The 20,204-nt window shown below is 35.5% G+C and overlaps 5 protein-coding genes across 6 annotated transcripts; 1 reads left to right on the top strand and 4 right to left on the bottom strand.

The window, feature by feature from the left end:
• Positions 1–92: 92 nt before the first annotated feature.
• On the bottom strand, positions 93–9,804 carry LOC149677164 (uncharacterized). Its single transcript, XM_089838180.1, has 13 exons — positions 9,655–9,804; positions 9,462–9,502; positions 9,353–9,387; positions 9,169–9,272; positions 8,938–9,107; positions 8,843–8,877; positions 5,883–5,965; positions 5,771–5,810; positions 5,599–5,694; positions 1,818–5,513; positions 1,487–1,651; positions 635–721; positions 93–540 (listed from the first exon to the last, which is right to left on the bottom strand). Exons 1-13 carry the CDS (start codon positions 9,700–9,702, stop codon positions 386–388), a joined length of 4,755 nt encoding a protein of 1,584 aa, XP_089694306.1. The 5' UTR covers positions 9,703–9,804; the 3' UTR covers positions 93–385.
• Positions 6,208–8,904, top strand: LOC149677165 (uncharacterized). Its single transcript, XM_089838191.1, has 2 exons — positions 6,208–7,050; positions 8,099–8,904. Exons 1-2 carry the CDS (start codon positions 6,629–6,631, stop codon positions 8,796–8,798), a joined length of 1,122 nt encoding a protein of 373 aa, XP_089694317.1. The 5' UTR covers positions 6,208–6,628; the 3' UTR covers positions 8,799–8,904.
• Positions 9,805–9,953: 149 nt separating the features above from the next.
• On the bottom strand, positions 9,954–11,740 carry LOC149677163 (phospholipid scramblase 1-like). The gene is made up of 7 exons (XM_089838595.1): positions 11,104–11,740; positions 10,911–10,942; positions 10,704–10,846; positions 10,475–10,642; positions 10,299–10,416; positions 10,189–10,232; positions 9,954–10,123 (listed from the first exon to the last, which is right to left on the bottom strand). Exons 3-7 carry the CDS (start codon positions 10,824–10,826, stop codon positions 10,085–10,087), a joined length of 492 nt encoding a protein of 163 aa, XP_089694721.1. The 5' UTR covers positions 10,827–10,846; positions 10,911–10,942; positions 11,104–11,740; the 3' UTR covers positions 9,954–10,084.
• Positions 11,741–12,653: 913 nt separating this feature from the next.
• Positions 12,654–14,781, bottom strand: LOC149677162 (phospholipid scramblase 1-like). Of its 2 annotated transcripts, none has more exons than XM_089838174.1 (7): positions 14,075–14,781; positions 13,678–13,908; positions 13,477–13,616; positions 13,236–13,403; positions 13,036–13,153; positions 12,917–12,960; positions 12,654–12,847 (listed from the first exon to the last, which is right to left on the bottom strand). In XM_089838174.1, the coding sequence occupies exons 1-7, from the start codon at positions 14,124–14,126 to the stop codon at positions 12,809–12,811; spliced, it is 792 nt and encodes a 263-aa protein (XP_089694300.1). In that variant the 5' UTR covers positions 14,127–14,781; the 3' UTR covers positions 12,654–12,808. The 2 variants fall into 2 exon arrangements, with proteins under 2 accessions (XP_089694300.1, XP_089694301.1); XM_089838175.1 differs by having other exon boundaries at positions 13,678–13,863.
• A 150-nt stretch (positions 14,782–14,931) lies between these two features.
• Positions 14,932–19,011, bottom strand: LOC149677161 (phospholipid scramblase 2-like). Its single transcript, XM_089838176.1, has 7 exons — positions 18,697–19,011; positions 16,391–16,541; positions 16,160–16,191; positions 15,949–16,088; positions 15,685–15,849; positions 15,442–15,603; positions 14,932–15,233 (listed from the first exon to the last, which is right to left on the bottom strand). Exons 1-7 carry the CDS (start codon positions 18,755–18,757, stop codon positions 15,168–15,170), a joined length of 777 nt encoding a protein of 258 aa, XP_089694302.1. The 5' UTR covers positions 18,758–19,011; the 3' UTR covers positions 14,932–15,167.
• Positions 19,012–20,204: the final 1,193 nt, after the last annotated feature.

Here is a 20,204-nt window from a genome sequence, read left to right as displayed (position 1 = left end):
GAAAGTGGCGCATGCTCAGTTTGAAATTATCGACCAATCAGATGGCTTTACTACAATACGGTTCCATTCATAAAAGCTGGAAACCCTCGTGCTCGTATTTTTGAATTTTTGGCACATTTTCTTTATTGTTAAGCCTATTTACAAGTTCGATAAATTTTTGTTTTTTCGCTATTTCCAAGCAAAATAATCAACATTTTTGATTAATTAACATTAGATTACAATTAAAACACGAGGTTTCACTTAAGATGAAACTTTTTTTTTTACTTTGGTGCAGTTTTATCACACAAAAATAACATTCATATATTCTATTATTCAAAAGAAAAAAAAATTAAGATGATAATTAAAAGTTGATAACAAATTTACAACTTTGGTTTATATTTATTATTTAAAGGCTGGAAATTTTATTAATTAAAAATTTGGGACTTAAAGTTTGACGATTATTTGCAATAAATTGCTTTAAATTTTGAGTTTGACCTTTATCTAAATAATTGTGTAGATGTAAAAGGGTAAAGAGAGTGGCGTCACGGAGATCTCCTCCAACTAGAATAAATTATAGAAAAAATTGTTTCTCCACATCATGCTTAAATTATAAATTCATATTTAATTAAATTAAATTAAATTAAATATAACTTACCTTTTTCCTCTGATAAGATTTTGAATAAGGCCTTAATTACACCAAAAAGTTCTCCGTTTTTTGGATTGTTATTCTTAATTAGCAGTCCTAAAAATAAATGATATAATTAAACAGAATAATTAATATAATTAAACAGAATAATTAATATAATTAAACAGAATAATTAATATAATTAAACAGAATAATTAATATAATTAAACAGAATAATTAACATAATTAAACATAATAAGTAATATAATAAAAAATAATATAATTAAACAGAATAATTAATATAATAAAAAATAATTAATATAATTAAACAGAATAATTAATATAATAAAAATTAATTAATATAATTAAACAGAATAATTAATATAATAAAAAATAATATAATTAAACAGAATAATTAATATAATAAAAAATAATATAATTAAACAGAATAATTAATATAATAAAAATTAATTAATATAATTAAACAGAATAATTAATATAATAAAAAAATAATATAATTAAACAGAATAATTAATATAATAAAAAATAATTAATATAACTAAACAGAATAATTAATATAATAAAAAATAATTAATATAATTAAACAGAATAATTAATATAATTAAACAGAATAATTAATATAATTAAACAGAATAATTAATATAATTAAACAGAATAATTAATATAATAAAAAATAATAATTTATATAATTGAGAAATAAGTTCAAATAATAATACAATAAAAAAGTAAATAATACAATTAAAAATTAATTAATATAATTTAAAAAATAATACAATAAAAAAGTAAATAATACAATTAAAAATTAATTAATGTAATTAAAAAAGTAATTAACCAATAAAATTAAATTTATTTTAAACTCACCAAGAAGCTGAACTAAATAAGTTAGACTCTTCACTCTCACATCAGATTGTTCCAAAATCGGTAATAACTGTCTTTTAACTAAATATCTAATAGTCCAATCCCACTTTTTATAAGACGCCAATAGCTCCAAACCCAAATTGGCTCCTGCCAACTCATCATCAGTTGCTAAAAAATTAAATTAAAATTAATCGGCACCACCACCACCATAATCTTATAAGATAAGTTCCTTCCATAAGTATGACTTTGTAATGCTATTCACTTCGTGACAATCTCTCACAAACTTATGGAGGAACATATCTTATGAGCTTATGGTATCAGAAATCGAAATTACCATTAGGTTCTGCATATACATGAACCAAATCTTTCATAATCCCCGTGACATCGCATTGATTCTCCTTATTTACTTTAAAACAACTCATAATGGCCATTCCCGCTTTCCTCTTCATTTTCCCGCTTTGACTGTTCCATTGCGTCATAATAATTTTCATAAAAGTTGTCATAGTTAAGTCAGTTTCCTCGACGGGAGTCAGAACTTGGGGCCAAGAGATAGCCACATTTCCCGTAATGAAAACAGCGATACTTGGCCGATCTTTTAACATATTAAAACATAACATCCTTGGAAAATGTATATCTTCATCTTGACGACAAATTAATGTTAAAATTCGAGTGATTTCTCCGAGACCATTAATGTATTTGTTATGAGCCTTGAATAAATAAGAATTTGAACATTCCTTGAATTCGTTTATCAAATTCTTAAACGTGTCAATCTTCTGTTGTAAATGGAACAATATGGCCACTAAACTATTCTCGTAACCAGTTGGGAATACCGCTTTGTGACATCCAGTGAAAGGGTTTAATCTTAAATTTATCGATGAAAAGATTATAGCCGATATTAGTGACCAACTCGAAGTAATGATGGCTGGATTTTTAAATTTATTTAAAACTCCTTGCACGGTCTTTTCTTTCGTGTCCTCATCCTCAATTTTGTCAACTCGCTTTAAGTCATTCAAAATGTCTTCAACGTATTTACATTTAACCAAAGGTGTTTGAAAAATGTTCCAAAATTGTCCGGTTAATTTCATTTCGTCATTTAGTTCTTCCCTTAAACATTGTTTCTTGGAATTGGGAACTGAACTTGGCTCTGAGTTCAGTTTTCGCTTCAGTGTTGTTACTTTTGTCTGTGGAATGATTGTACCGACTTTTTTGGTCATCAACATTGGTGTCGCATTAGCATTTTTGCTAGAATTGAGGTGGCTAATTCGTTTATTAACCAATGTGGGTACTTGTGAAATGGGTATTTCTGGTTCCAATAAAGTGGTGGATGACTTAACAAGCTTTGATTGAGGTCTGGTCAAATTTCTTGGTTCAGAAACGATGTCGTCATGGCGTAAGGTATTTGGATGAACGAAAGATGGTTCTTCAATTTGATTTGTAGGATTTGAAGTAACAGTACTAGTACTGTCCGTTGAAACACTCCTTGCCTTTACAAATGTCCTAGTTAATGGAGATATTGCATGTGTTTTTCCTCGTAGTTGAGATGATTTGAAGCCACTTGGCTTGTCCACGGGTTTTCGCGGATTTATGAAGTTATTATTGCAGGGCAGAAACTTTGGAGGGTTCTTGGGTACCGTGCTACTTTTAAGTAATGACGATTTACCGCCTTTCTTAGATTCTTTTCCTGTTTTATTTCCATGAGAAACTTCTTGGTCGTCACTGGTAGGTTCGTCACTTCCCTTTTTATCCGATCTTGATGAACCGCGGACGCTAAACGGTGTTGAATTTAACGTAGCGTGTTTGGAAGATGACGAATCAAAGGTACTGTCATAGCAAGAATCTTTAAACGGTGGTGACGCAACCCTTTTTCGTTTTGTTTCAGATACATTTTTAGGTGGACTACTTAGTGGTTGATGACTTCCGGGTCCAAAATTTAACGTAAACTCGTTTGAAATTGTATCAATCTCAAAATGAAGATTTTTTATCGCTTTATTCGTATCTGGTAATCGAATACTAATACTGTAGTTTCCAGTATCAGAGTTATGACTGAAGTTTGCTTTTAATTTTGAGTTAAATCCTGATGTTTGAGACGGGTTACCAGGATTTGAAGAAGAAGGAATACAATCTAATTGGTCCTCATTCTGAGAACTATGATTAGTGTAACGCGAATCTGAGTCTTTGGAACAGTGTTGAGTTTGTTGTAATTGTAATTGTCTTTGATTTGATGTTGATGGTAAAGTATTTAAAGTTGAAGGTTTGTCCTTGGTTGAATTGTTTGTATCTGTACTTCTCTTCACTCTCTCTACAACTGGTCCTGAATTGGGAAGAGGCCTTAATTCGTCCAAAACAGTTGTATTTGAAAGTAGTTCCGAGTCAAATCCTTCAGATTCTTGGTGCTGAAATGGTCTTGGTGGTACCGAAGTCATCTCCTCATCATCATTATCGGAATCAGATCCAAAGAGTTCATTAATCTCATTTGGAGAAACGATGTTTAATTGATCGTTAATTACATTTTCTTCCGTCATCATACTGTCAAAGAACGATTCGGTTGGAGATAATGAGGGAGAAGGTGGTAAAGGTGATAATGGTCTCTCAAAAATCGAACTCAAACTAAGTCTATTTGTCATTCGTCTAACTCTTCGTAAAGTAGTTTTAATTTCGTCATCTGATTTGTTCACCTTATTGACAGTTACTGACTCTTCAATAAAAACTGAATCAGTTGATTCGGAAACATTCAACTGTTGTCCTTTCTCATTTTGACTAGAAAGTTGATGGTTACCAGTTTCTACAGACGTCGACGATGACGCTTTGACGTAATTAACATCCAATTCGTAGTGTTCTTGCGCATTAGAACACGCAGTTGTGATCAAATACTTAACGACTTCACTGACTTCAACATCTCTGCGCAAACTATTTTCATCCGATTTATCATTGCCATCAACTTTGTCTTGTCTTTCACAATTGTCTTTGTCAACCTTGTTCCCAATATTTTGAAGCTCAATTTGAGTTTCACAGAGATTCAACTGATTGTCACCATCTACTTTGTCACATCCATTTTTCAAGTCACCACATTCGTCTTCATGAAGCTTATCACGCTTGTCTTCATGAAGATCAATTGGAAGTTCATCACACTCGTCTTCATGAAGATCAATTGGAAGTTCATCACGCTCATCTTCATGAAGATCAATTGGAAGTTCATCACGCTCGTCTTCATGAAGATCAATTTGAAGTTCATCACACTTGTCTTCACGAAGATCATTAACAAGTTCTTGAGTTTCAACTTGAACTTCCTCAATTTTATCATCTTCAACTTGAACTTTCTCCTTAATTTCATCACTGAACACTCTGACTTCATCTAATTTACACTGAGCCAAAACTTTCAATGAAGCGACACTAAAGTTCATCTGAACATCAATATTAGGTACATTGGGATCAACTGCGAATAGGACATCATCATCATCTCCCCCCGATGTGACCATCAAATCATTTTTATCCGAACTAATTCCATCTTGAACTGAATCAATCGGCACAAGATTCAAAACATGTTCAGTGTTATTATCATCATTGTCATTGTGTGACGTATTTCCAACTGTAACGGAATCGCAGATACCATTGTCCAAAATAACTGGTGGAGGGGAAGGATACTTAATGATAGTAGGTGAAGAATTGGGACTAATCATGGCCGGTTGTTGCTCCATTTTCTTCATGGGACTAGACATAACTTTCCGGCGTTTAGCAGGGGACAATGATAACAAAGAATAAGAATGATGATCCAAACATGGACTACTTTGTTTTTTCGCCATCATCGTTTCTTTTCGTTTTATGGGGGATATTTTAATAGGCGATTTATGTAAAGGTTTATCCTTAACGGGTTGCGTAGTAATTATATTTTTCTCTGTTTTCTCATCATCAGATGACAATAAAAGTTCATCTACACGGGATGACGTATCTCCTTGTAAAAGTTTTTCCAATTTGGACGCGTCATCGTTATCGTTATCATTATCATTATCATCTTCATTGTCACTTTGTAGTACTAAAAGAAACTTAATTCTTATAGCGCTTCATTTAAAGTTTGAAATTAAATTAAGCTTAAGCTTAAGCTTGAAGAGCGAGCTTACAATTTAATTCAGTTTCAATTGCATCGTGAGGTTTAGAGTAACTCAGGATTTTTCTGTATGTATTAATCTGTCGTGTCTCCGCTTTGCTAAGTTTACCTAACAATAATATTATAATATATGTGTATTCTAATTAAGCAATTATAATCGTAATCGTTTTAATTAATTAATATACCAGTTATTCCAACTTTATCTTCAATTTGGACTAAAACTTTCTAAAAGTTATTTTAAAAATTAGCCTTAAAGTTATTTCCAAAATGCTAAAAGAATATATAATAATATTTTACCAAACACGAAGTATATGATTTTTTCAAATTTGATAATTTACGTTGAGCAGCTTTAAGCTCAGTCATTAATTTAGTATTTTGCGCTGAAATTCAGGACAAAACAGAAAAAAAACCAAAAAAAAAACTTTATGTTATTTTTCAAGTCTACTGCCTTCAGAAGTGAGATGAGACTAGAAGTACTGAGCTAACCAAATTCTTCACTCGGCGAAAGTGAATATTCTTGATAACACACGAACGGTTGGCCCTCTGGTGGCGGTTTCAGAATTTCCCTTCCAAAACGTGAGACGCTCGCGGTGGTAGACGGCCGAACTAGATTCAAGGAACCACGACCGTGTTCGGCCGTTTTAGGTTGAGGGGAAGGGGGTAGGAAATGTTTTTGGAACTCGACCAACTTTTTTCTCTGTAGTGTAGGCGCGATTGAAGCGGCGTAAAATCCTCAAATTTGTTCACTAGTGCTAGGATCTACTACCAATGCTAGAGCCCTTCACTTCTAGTCTCATCTCACTTCTGCTGCCTTACATCAAAATCAGTCACCACTTTATTTTTATAGTGTTCTTAAAGATAAGATAACACCCCCTGATAACGGGACACGATCCCTCAATTTTTATATTTCGATTCCACATAACTAACTGGGATTACATATCGTAATTGAATGAAACAGTGCAGTGTTTTCTCTTTTAATTACACAGTTTTTAAGATCGACTAAACAATAAATATTTCACCTATTTTAATTTTTAACAAAAGAAATGAAGCGTTTTGTTCATTTCTCCGTTATTTTTATATTAATTGTTGTAACAAAGTGTTATGACGGAATTTTACGAGAACAAAATCGCGATTTGAGCAATTTTTTTGATCAGGAAGCTGAGCGTATTATCAAGAGCAACAATTTAAGAGTAATTCAAAAGCGCAGCAATGAAAAAGTCAGTAAATCCGATATTTACGAAGGTAGCGGTGATTATTCAAACAACATAGCTATTAAACCACGGAAAAATTTGAAGGGATATGTAAAAGAAAGTTTCTACAACGCGGATAATGACTTACACTTTGAGAATGACAATGACAATGAAAATAACGATCACATTGACATTATTAGTTCCCAACCTCCTCCTTCTCCTTCTCCTTCATCTTCACCCGAATTTTCAACCACAACATTAAAGGAAAAGTTCAGGTAACATAACTGATTATACCTTAAACAGGGTTCATACAACTTTTGGACAAAACAAATTTCCCTGAGATTTCCAGTTCCAGGTTTTCCCCCACATACTTCCCTGAGATTTCCAGGTTTTCCCCCATATACTTCTCTGAGATTTCCAGGTTTTTCCTCATATACTTCCCTGAGATTTCCAGGTTTTTCCCCATATACTTCCCTGATATTACCAGGTTTTTCCCATATATGGAGGTAATGTTAACGAAGGAGGGGTGGGGGCAAATAGGACTATTACATACTCAAAGGACATCCCCGTATCTCTAATGTAACCATAGTTATGAGCCCCCAAAGTTTAGTGTAATGTTAATCCTATGGAGGGTTGGAGGGTATGTTCACGAACATTTTACTTAATTACTCAGCCCCTGATTGACGCAAATTTCCCTGAATTTTACTAAAAATTCTAAATTTCCCTAAGTTTTCCCTGACGTTTTTGTCAATTATTTATTTCCCTGATTTTTCCAGGTTTGTATGAACCCTGTTAACAGAACGGCATTCTTCTGAATATAAAAGGAAAAATATTATAAAACAAAAAATAAATTATCTTTCATTACAAATGATAATTAGCTTTTAATTAGGCTTAAAAACTATCAAGGACTACTGCCTCGCTATCCGCCATTGCTTTAGTGGTGTCTGCTAGCCAGAACCCCTTATCCTTATGGGATTGGTTGAATCATCACAGGCTAAGAGAGGTAAGGGGTTCTGGGTAGCAGACGCCACTAAACCAATGGCGTCTGCTAGCCAGAACCCCGGCCTTATCCCTATGGGATTGGTTGAATCCTCACAGGCTAAGAGAGGTAAGGGGTTCTGGGTAGCAGACGCCACTAAACCAATGGCGGATGGTACAGTAGTCCTTGATAGTTTTTAAGCCTAATTAAATGCTAATTATCATTTGTAATAAGAGATAATTCATTTTCATTTTAAATATTTAATTCCTTATATATTTAGAAAAAGGGTGGCCGTTCTTTTAATTAAGGTATAACGTTATGTAACCTGAACTTTTCCTTTTAAGTTCTACCACATCAACAAAATTTGAAGAAATCACAACAACAACAACAACAACAACAACTGCAACTTCAACTTCAACCCAAACTAAACCAAGCAGTACTTTTAAACCAAGCTCTATTTCAAGCAGTAAAACAACTGAAACAACAACTTCAAAACCTTCCGATTGCGTAAAAGAAACTTGTGATTTAATATGGGCAAATTTTTCAGCAATAATTGAACCAAAACATATCACAACTCTTGAAAACACCGACTACCAACTTGAATGTGCTCTAAGAAATGACGAAACTAAAAACGTAACACTACCTGATGGCAGCAAAATATTTTGGACCGTAAATCTTAATCTTAATCTTAATGAAGATAATGAAAATTTTGATTCTTATTACCCAATTCCCGATAAATTAATGCCAAAGTACAGTGGGACGGAAAATGAAATTGTATCGTTTAAAAACGCAACGGAATTTAACGCAGGGGCTTATTTATGCCTTATTTTATTACCAGATAAATGTTGTGAAAAGAAAAAGATAACTTTGGTTAGAATTTATAAAAAACCCGATTACGCTTTGCATTTAATTATAACAGGGGCAATTTGCGGGGTGCAATTGATAGCTTGCATACCTTTTGCGCTTTATACTAGAAGGAGAATGTACGCGCATCATCAATTAGCTATTGCAGAGCCCGATGACGAACAAAAACTAATAGTTTAAAAATAAATGTCATGAACATCGGTGGAAATATTTTTTGTACTTACATTTTGATCTATCCAATTGTTTCCCTTTTTTCTTTCTAAATAAAACACATTACTCGTTAAAATATAGTAATAAAATTAACTAAATATTAACTTACATATCAGATTTAAGAGATAGAAGGCCTTTATATTCTTCAGTTTCAGCCTCTTTATTTTTAGCTAACTCTTTAAATTGTTCGGTAATTACCGTTGTTGCTTTAAGTTCATCTTCCAACTCTTTAATTCGATTGTCTTGGTCATTATTACGCGTTTTATATTCTTCTAACGCCTTAATTAGGATATTCACGTATTTTAAAAATTAATTATAAAATAAAAACAATTTAATTTACCTTTTTTGCTGGTAATAATTCTTCAAGAACTTGTTTTAATTCTCTTTCATATGTTGTACAATCAGTTTCTAGTCTTCTTTTTAAAAGCTTTAACTGGTTACACTGTGTATTTAAGTTAAGGCTAGAATAATATAATACACAAACTAATTCTTTTTAATTTAAAACTAATTAATTAAAAGGATATCAGTTTCTTTTTCATGAAATTTCTTTAGAACTAAACTGCAAATTAAGATAATGGTTTTAGACATTAGCAAATGTTTTTCACTAAATATTATAAAATATATGAAACTTACTCGTTCGATACGATCTTGCTCTTCAATGTCGTCCAATCAACCTACAAAAATAATAAGAAAATATTGAAATATAATTTAAAAACCACGATCATGTGCTCAGTGCACATGATTTTCCTTTAAAGCATGTCGCGTTAAGCCTTGCCTAAAACACCCTTAAATGTAATTTTAACGAATGACACATCATTTAGCTTACCCTTCGCGTTTCCGGGATGTTAAGGGGTAAGAAATCCGAACTTTCCATACTTATATTTCTCTGAAATACATGGTAAAAGTTAATTACAATGATTAACACTAAGACAGGACACAGGACGAAGCCATTTTGAAACCTTGAAAATAATTACGAAATCGGCCGTAGCCGGCGTAGCAGACGCTCTTATGGCTCAGTTCACTTCAGTTTTACTATGAGTTATTTCCTTTACATACTGGAATATATTTTAAAAAAGCGGCAACACAGCAACAGGTTTTAAAATTTTTATTATAAATGGCGGGACATTCAAGGTATTAAGTTCGGCATGGTTTGTTTTGGGGGATTTAAAAAGTGCTGATTGAAGGAGTTAACTTTTTAAAAGTTTGATAGAGGGAATGTTTTAAATTACAGATGATATTTAGTAGTTGTTAGAGACCTAACGTCGTTTCTTTTGTTGTTCGAAAAATATGAAATCCTGAAACAACATAACATCACCTGTAAGTACAGCCTTTCTTATTTACAAACCACGTTGAAACTTACAATAAGAAACAAAGCCCCTAATAGGGTAGCTTTTTGGCTTACATCTATAAGGAGATAATTTGAAAACATTTAGGGTTATAAATATTGGATAATAACGATTGAACACGTACCAATGTCAACTGGAAAGGTTAATCCAAAATTATCAGCATTTGTCACCATTTCTTGCGCGAAACCACCCCATTGTTTGGTGATCTTACCAACTTCGTTTATGCCGTTTTTGCATAAGATCTAACACGCAACAAACATGAATCAACGCGTTAGAACTATTTTATACAATTACACCTACTTGAAAGTCAATGTCCGAGCAACACTCGCAATGACAGCAAGATCCTTTGATCAAGAGAACCGGTTCCATGTCCTTGTCAAGGATGGTAAAATGTCCCGCGTTACAACAACCCCCTCTTTGCAGAACTTTACCAATAATTGTCCCGGGTGGACTGCTCACTTCTACTTCCTAATTATAACCATGAACAAGTACTTTATTAGGCTTAAGTGTTCGTTATTATAATGCAAACCTGAAGGCAGCAACTACATCCAAAGCAACATGGACACTTGAATGGTCTATGTATGTGCATAACTTCCAGACCAAAATTGTCTAGTATTTTCATCTCGAAAGACCTGGCGCTACCGCAACACATACTAGGTCGGCAGTCCAACTCTGAAAACCAAAGTAAAACCGGTGCAAATTTGAAGGGCAGTGACAATAAATAGCAAATCCTTACCTTCAACCGCGTAAAACACCTTTTGACCCAAGCTAGAATTTGGAAAAGTTATTGTACTGATGAAATAATTTTAATTATAATTAATGAATATTGAAGAGCAAAGTGCACGTTGCACAATGGCGTTCAAAATGACATCGACTTTGAATGACATGCGCTCCAATATTATCGATAAAATTAAACCGATTAAAATTACTTATTGGTAATAACGTATTTATTAGCAGCGTCATATCCAGATAGAACCTCGAGTATCTCGATTTGTTGCTTGACTAACAACTGATCAACATTTGACAAATACTGTACAGCGGGCGGGAAAACGCCGGAAGCGACGTGTTGTCCAACCCAACTGACGTGGTGATTATTATTAGGCCCTAAATTGCGCGAGAAAATTAACTTTAATCAAATTGGTTTTTCCGGTCTGCGAGAATCAGTCCTCATTAAATCGTAACTGACCCTTGACATTTAACGTAGACGCGTTGCCGTACATACCGGTGGGATATTGATTGTCTTGCGGCGGATACGCGTTCAAAGCAACTGGTTGTCCCGTAACCACCGGTTCCACACTGTTATACATGCTTTCCTATCCAGATAAATGACCGTCTTCCGAAACAGGACTTAAAAACGACTCCATTTTGAATTTTAAATAATGAAACTGACAGCAAATTAGGTTGAAGAGCAGACCATTAGTAATTCCTCACACGGTTCCCCGAGCCCGAAAACCTACTGATTTAACCGTTGCGCGAGCACGCCACGAACTAGAAACGTGTCGGTCGGTAACTAAGTACCTTCGACCATTTCCCACGTACTTTGCAGAGTCGGAAACGAACGTAGGTACCGCTACGTAAAAGTCCGCTTCCTCAGGGACAGAAAACCCTTCACTTATTAAGTATTTTATTCATGACCTCATTTACTAAAACGAAATTCCCTTTAACTTTCCTGGCACGCTTAGTTTCACTGGTAATCTACTTAAACGCAATGGGGTGAGAGCTTTTCCCTTTAACTATCATTGGTTAAAACTACTTGCATATCTAGCGAAATTGAACCAATATTGCGGAAGCTGTACATACATACATCTGGCATGCTTGCTGTAATATAACCAATAGGGAGCCAACAACTGGCTAGGGGGTAGAGATAGTTTGACGTCACGCAGCCCCTCTCTGGTTGGCATTTTTGCGCTTAGAATACTGTTTCCAACCGTTAGGGGGATGAAACTCCAGTAAGAGATAGAAGGGTGTGACGTTTCAGGGTCAGAACTGTTAGCTCCCTAGAAAGTCACTTCCCCGCCTTTACCAACATTGTTTCCTACACATTTCATAACGCGTGTCTTTGGAATTAGGGCAACCCTTAAATCCCGCCTTCAAGTCATGACTTTCAAAGGTTATCAGGCGTTACCTAATAAATTTAACCAACCAGTGGTAGTCAATACGCGTGCCAAAGTATTTAGAAGCAACAGGAGCGACCTAACACGTCGTTATTTTACCATTCTTTTACGATATCTGCATATTTCTTTCAAGCCTTCAGGCTTAGTATATCAACTTGGAAAAACAAGCGTTCGTTTTACATCGATTTCCATAAGACCCTACCCCGGATCCATAAAACCTCTGATAAAACTGTTTGTAGTCGTCACGCGATAATGTCTTCTTGTTTCGCGTCATTGCGTGTTGAATGGTCACTCCTCCTCAAGGTTTCAAATCATTAGGATGTTTTATATGCATAGGTTGTGATAACAATAATCAAGAATTTAAATATTGAGAAATAGAAGACTTTTATTATGTAAAGAAAGTTGTACAAGACTTAACAAATATATATATATGTACTATACGATATACAGTCTAAACTACAAAAGGTTTACAATAAGTGTATAGGAAAGTTTTTTCTTCTTCTCATTTCTCTCAGTTCTTTTATAAGTGATTGTTAACTCTTTCGAAGAACATAAAGTCCTGGTACGGATAAAGATAAAGTGTTTTAGTGTTAAAGGAAAATACATTATGATAAGGATTACAACTTACAATTAAGAACAGAGCACCAATTAGCGTGGCTTTCATGGTTATGTCTGTGCGGATTGTATAAGGAGTTTCACATTTGGAGAAGTGAAGTTATACGAATTGAGAACAAAATTCTTAATTACCTATGTCTTCGGGAAACGTTATGCCAAAATTATCAGCGTCAGTTAGGGCTTCTTTAAAAAACCCCGCCCATTGTTTGCGAATTGTCCCGTGTTCATTTATGCCGTTACGACATAAAACCTTTAGGGAAAATTTAGGACTTATCGTAGACTTTTATCGTGGTGTGTCATCTTTCAAGATCAACAGGTGTCAACTAACTTACTTGATATTCAGTATCCTGGAAAAAGCTACAATGACAACAAGGTCCTTTTATGGTAAATTGCTTTTTGCCATCGTAATCTTGCACTTCAAAATTGGCCGGTTCGCAAAAGGTACCAGCTTGAACTACGCGACCTATGACGGTTCCCGGTGGGGCACTGACTTCCAATTTCTGCGTGTAGAAAAAGAAGCTGTAATTGGTAACGAGATAAAAGGGTTAAAGTCGTCGTGTTAAGTATACGTACTTGCGGCCACCATGGCAAGCAGTAACACGGACACGCCATGGGTCTATTAAGGTGAATGACTTCAGTTCCCTGATAGTCTAGGATCTTAATATCAAATGGTCTACCCGGACCACAGCAGGCTCTAGTACACCAATCAGTTTCTGAATTCGGCGAAAAGTCATCAATTTAATACAGTGTTAATGTTGAAGGTTGTTTAATTACCCTCGACGGCAAAGTAGACCCTATTCCCGGACTTGCTGGAGATAATGTACTTGTTGTTACTTTCAAAACCAGTCAAGGCTTCCATCATTTCGACATTTTGCTTAACGAGTAACTGATCCAACTCGATTAAGTATTCCAAACCAGGAGGACAACTTTGAATCTCGTCCGCGGCATTCCAGTTGGATCCTTTGGGAATCGAGGGTAAATACCCACCAGTTCCACTGCACAAGTCTTAATAAAAACGTATTTGGATTGAGACCATTCAGAGACCGACAAAATGTGTAAAAAAGTAGGCCAAAATCGACCGAAACAAAATGTTTCAATTTTGGTTCGATTTTGACGTCGTAACTGATTCCATTTTGTAGACTCAATTCAAAGTCGTCACTCAAATACTTACTGCCAACCATGGGCGATGGTCTAACACGAGGTTGAACCGTTACGATACTCATATCACAGTGTACGCTTTAACAATGTCTACACTAAGCTATGTTACAAATAAAATCTGAACACAAGATTTCCCTAAAGCTTTCCGCGTCATTTATGTTAGCGTTCTGATTTTTATTACGTTAGCTAATGGTGTCTGTTTACCAAATGAACATTCGCTAGCTTGTCAACTTCTTCACTGTCAGACGAAAAACACAAGCACGCGTTGTAAACCGCAACAGTTCTTCTCACCGTTGCTGGTATCGAATCGTTATTATAAAGTTGAAAAACGCGATGCAGCACGGCATTGTTTACCGGTTTACGAAAATCGATATTGGGTGGAAGCTTTTATTTCTAAAGTTTTCCCATTAGTTTTATAACGAATCATAGACCATTTCATATATTACACGCAGAAAAACGAACACACAATGCGCTCTTACCAAGAAGCACCGCGAGTTGGCTAGCCTCCCGCTGTATGTTTTTTTCGAAATGGTCTATACTGCCTTGAATCTATGCCCCAGCTCCACTACATCTAACGATTTTAGGCGTTATCAAATTCTGAAAATGGTTCGGTTAAGTTTATAGTCAACATTTCAAAATTACTTTGTACTGTGACAGAACAACGCCAATAACATAAATGGGCGTGGTTTAAATGCACGCACGCGACTTCCTTATATGAATATTGGTAGAACTCAAAAAAGAAAACAAATTATTGCCGAACAGTCGCTAAACGCCCTTAGTAAAATGTAAACATATTCAAGGGGATTATGAGTAAACTCAACTGCTTTGTTGGAGGGTAACCTTTTTTTGTATGGCATGATGTGATGACAATTTCACGTTAAAACATTTTTATTTTTTCTTTACACGATACAAATATAAAATTATAAATTTACATGTACGAAAAATTATAGTTATACAAGATTAAAGTTTCGGGGAACAATTTCGTTAAAACGTATAAAAGGGCTTTTAAATTTTGGCCCCAGACTTCAAAAATATAATAATAATACGGAAAACTAGTCTTTTTTTAGGCACCTGTAATATCCTTTTCATTTGGTTCAATTTTAAAATTACGAGAGGGCACCCAAGACACCTCCAAGTATTCCTTCTTGACTTGTTTCAAAGAACATAAAGTCCTTTGGAAATTAAAAGAGTGTGTTAACCATTATTCCGCGCACGTGTATCGAGTTTCTTTAGCCCTAAAATTAGGCTTAACTCTATTGATACTCTTACGACCTAAGCCTAATTTTCTTTTAATACTTCGGAAGCTCAAAGACAGCTAAGTGTAGTTAAGCCTAATTTTAGGGTTAAGAGCAATAGTAAAGCGATTAAAGGTGTCCATACTATTAAAAATAAGGCCCCCATCAAAGTGGCTTTCATGGAAACGTCTAGGTCAAGTGGAAAAGTAATACCAAAGTGGTCCGCGTCAGTAAAAGCCTCTTTCAACAAACCAGTCCATTGCTTTCTAATCGATCCAATCTCCGTCACTCCATCTCTACCATAAACCTAAAACCCAAAACCTCATTTTGTTTAAAATACAGATACAAATAAACCTATTCCTGGATTCCATCATCATCTACCACCAACCTTAAAAACTACATCAGCACAACATCTGCACTGAATACAAGGCCCAATGATTTTAAAAATATCTTCGCCGGCCGCGTTTCTAACTGTGAAGTAGGGTTTGCAAAAACTCATGTCTTGATGGACAGAACCAATGACATTGCCTGGTGGCGCAGATATCTCGAGTTCCTACAAAGGTCAAGGGTTAAGTAGGTTTGGGTTCCTTGAAAACCAGAGGTTACGGATGTCGATGACATATAGGTCAGAAGGCCAAACAAAGTTAGGTACCTGTCTGAAACAACAGCACCAACAGCATTGACAACGATATGGGCGATAAAAGTGCATGACTTCATTGCCACCGTTATCAAGGATTTTCATATCAAAGCATCGGACGGGTCCACAACAGTTTCTTGTGCAGCAATCGGAATCTATATGATCAGATAGTTGTAGGGACAGGTAGGGCAGAACTAGACCTAACATAGCTGCGAATAAAACATACCTTCTGCAGCGTAGTACACTTTCTGCCCCATGCTATAATAAATTTGTGTTTTTTTTTAAACGTGCGACTTTTATGCGCGTGAAACTAATTTAGGCCTAAGTATCATGTGTAATTATGTTCAAGTTCCTACAAAGGGTTTCTTGAAAATCAGATATTATGGGTGTCAAGGTCATAGGCCAAACATCCAAGGTCAGAAGGTCAAACATAGGAAGAAATGTTAATAATGTTCACCTATTCATAATGGCGTATTTATTAGCCGTCTCGAAACCAATTAACATTTCGAGAACCTCAACTTTCTGTTTGACCAGTAACTGATCAACCGCTGTCAAGTATTCCAATCCAGGCGGACAGTTAACGGGTACCATAGGTGGTGCGACATTACCTTAAATTTAAAAGGAAAAAATATTTTATCATTTCGTAAGAGTTCAACAAAAACAATTAGATATTACAACTAAAATTATTCTGACATTTCTAATTTTAAGATACGGTTTAACAACACTCAATAAAATGAATCGAGAATGCATACAGCCAATTGGAATGAACCAATGAGATGCTGGTTGTAATTTAGAGGCGGCGGGGATTAACTCCGGACCTACGTTTGGACTGGAGATAAAGCTGGAAATGTGGCGAATTTATTCCTTACCCCCAATAAACTAGATATCACTTCTTGTCGAGACCTATAAGTTCGTCATACATAAAATCCGCCTAGATACAATGATTCATTCCCATTGGTTGTATGGATCCTCGATTGAAGGTAAAATTTTGAAGATAAGACATTGGTAGGCCTACTTTTCCCTGATTACAACAAGAGAATCCCAAGCTATAGGGCTTCTACTTTCCAGGATTAAATTTGGTAGATAAAAACCTTTTTCTTTGTTTGAACAGTTTTGTTATCTTAGCGAGGTTACGTGAAAATGGCGTCTATTATCAAAATGCAAGAAATAGTCAACTTAGGGGCGGAAATAGCCAACGTTCCTTATCCGGTATCGTACATAAATGATAAAACTTCGTTATTACAAAACATTGGAAATAAATTATATAGGCTTAAAATTTTAGGATATAGTGCAGCGGTACTAAGAAGTACGTTGTAACGTTGGGAAATTCCAATTTATTTTATATCTCGTATATGGCATAATTTCCAGGCAATAATAATGGCAGTTGGGTTGTACCGAAACGTGGGACTTAGTACACGTCTGCCACTACCCTATCTGTAATATCGTGACGAGTCAACACACGTGTTAAGTTAGGCTTAGTGATATATTGCACCATAGAAAAGGCGAAGGACAGTGTGAACTATTTCGATTATTGAATCTGGGTTTTCAATTCATAACCCGATTCCATGAGATATTGGTCTAGATAAATGTTTAACCGAAATTCCCACGAGTTTCTTTGAATAACTTTCTTTCAAATTAACTAATACTTCCATAACCTTTGACCTTTAATATTATCTTATCTGACTTATGTCCCATCCCTCGAGTGTGGCACATAACCCAAACCCGCCTGTCAAAAATTTGCTTGAGATTTTTCAACAGCTAAACCAAAATGTTTCTCGTTACCCATGGATGGCATGTTTTAATCTATATCCCTTATGTAGCCTACGATACTTTGGGTGTTGAGGTACCGGTACATTGTATGGATGGTACACACTTAACTTTGGGTGGTGATGCGTGCTGGTTTACACTCTTCAAAGAGAACCAGTTTTGAATCTACTGTTCCTAAGTTCTCTAGCGATGTAATTTCTATTATATCAAGTCTTTCTCATTTGACACATTCGAATAAATTTTTTTTTCATAAAGCTGGCCAAAGAAACTTACTTTCCTTTACAAGGCGCACGAAGTATCTCTTTTATAAACGTAACCTTGGGTTTTATGAGGTATTCTAAGTCTAGGGTTCTTGCTGGGAAACCTTTTTTGAAGGAGGATTGCAATAATAATAAACTTGGGACGTCTTAGCAAAAAAGGCTACGGGCTATTAGCTAAGAAACTGCTTTTAACCAAGCTATAAATATCAGCAGGGTTGATTCTACAAAATGTCAAAGTTCACGCTCATGCGTTGTAATTAAGATTAATTAACTTAAATGATAGGATAATTAATTTAACTAAATAATAAATATGGATATGAATGAGGTGAAAGGATATCCAGACCGGGCGAAAAGGGGTTGGTTCATATCATGCAACTTTTGGTAAACCAATATCCCATCCAATTTCCCCACGTGTAGGACCACCTAAAGCCCGCCTATCTTCAAGTAGAAGGTGTGGTTTTTTTTCCCTCAAAATTTTATTTCATTTTATTCCGGTAAAATACCGTCTCGGCATCAAAAATTCAAAACGCTCGGCTTCGAAATTTCATTAAGACCCCAGCATTTACAATTTTCATGGTCTTACATTGAAAATTTTAAACTTTCCTTTGGGAATATTACTTACAATTAAATAAAATTAACTTTCCTAATTGCGTAAACAACACCCCACTTTGAAATCAACTTAAACAAGACACACAAACATCTCCCTCAAAAGAAATGAAGTAAAAATCATATTTACCACCGGGATAACCCGGTCCTGCGAACCCCACACCAGGTTGGGTGGTAATTGTAGTTGACATGGCACAGTTGAAGAATTAATGTCAACTTAAAAGCTAAAACTGAATCAACAACGGACGTAACCGTAGCTCGATTGATTAAAAACTAAATTACGACGAAATTCGTATTGTTCCTTATTTTGAAATCACTACCAGGAGGAAGGAGGAAAACGAGGATGTCTTTGGAGGAGAAAAATCAATGCTTTGGAAGAGCACACAGACTCCTCTATACGAAGGGAGTACTGAAACGGATGGAAACTGCTGGGACTAAGCAACGCTGCTGCGAAGCATGCTGGTTTATTTTTTCTCTTTCTCCTCCTCCTAGCGTGTGTCCTTGAAACTACAGTCCCCGTGATAGATTCGCGAGACGCCCCTTCGTTATCCGAAGCAGTTCCAAGCTTTTGTACAGTACCAACATCCAAAGTCCTCCTGGACCCAAGGTTTACCCTGGTTTTACCATTATGGGGTTAGAGATAACGAGAGGTTGGTCACTCGTTCCATGGGGTCACTCTTAAAAAAAGGGGGTATGGGGCTGATAAACTCTCGTCTACGGGCTCTCCCATAACACAAAAAACCTAAAGCGAGGTGGAAGGTAAAGTTTTATTCACGTACCATTCCCTCATAGTCCTAAAAATGGCCTAATTCAATGCTTTAGTGTTTTAAAAGACCTAGTAACATCAGAAGGGGATAATAGAAGAAGGATGACACTCTGTATCCTCTTAATGCTTTAGTTTTGTAACGTCATTCTTCCCAGGCTCACCCCTTTTATTTTGCTTTCCCGCTTATCAAACTACAAACGGGCATCGCACCGTAAGGTGAATTTTATAATTGTTTGGCATTAAATCCCCAGCAATCATCCCACAAACCTCGTCATGACGTGGGACAGAAATGCACGAGCGCGTCTTGCCAAATATTTAAACGCTAATAGAGTAATGATGAGGGAACTATTTATCGTGTATGTGATTCGGATTAGTAACCTTGCTCTAAATGTTCCGATGTTGGGAAGAATGACGTTACACTTACCCCGCTTTGTGGTACACTTCTCTCGAAGAGAAGTATTATATACTTCTGGTAACATCTAATTTTGGCTGTATACCCCAAATACGCCTAAAAATCAAATCCTTTGTAGTCCGGAACGGTTTTTTACAGGGTGTCTAGTGCATTATGGGTAGGTTTTTCCCTCCTATTGGCTAGATTCATGTTAAATACGACCTAATATACCCCATAGATGTCTCTCCATCGCTGACACAAATTTCATCCCCCATTTTAATACCTTCTTGTTTCATTTCTATCTCAACCTTAGTATTTCACTTAGAGATTCGTCGTGGTACTCAAAAGAGTGTTGAGCCCCTCGGAGAGATTTGAAGTGCCGTATCGCAAATACATCTGGGAGATTGGGATGGGCACTAAATCTTTAGTCAATTTTACCTGTCACTAGATAAGCCAGATAAGCGAATGTCTTCAGGTGTCG

The sequence above is a fragment of the Phalangium opilio genome, unplaced genomic scaffold, assembly GCF_054372755.1.
Source record: "Phalangium opilio isolate 3A_F unplaced genomic scaffold, DU_Popi_V2 ptg000045l_1, whole genome shotgun sequence".
NCBI lineage: Eukaryota > Metazoa > Arthropoda > Arachnida > Opiliones > Phalangiidae > Phalangium > Phalangium opilio.
This window is presented reverse-complemented; position numbering and strand designations above follow the sequence as displayed.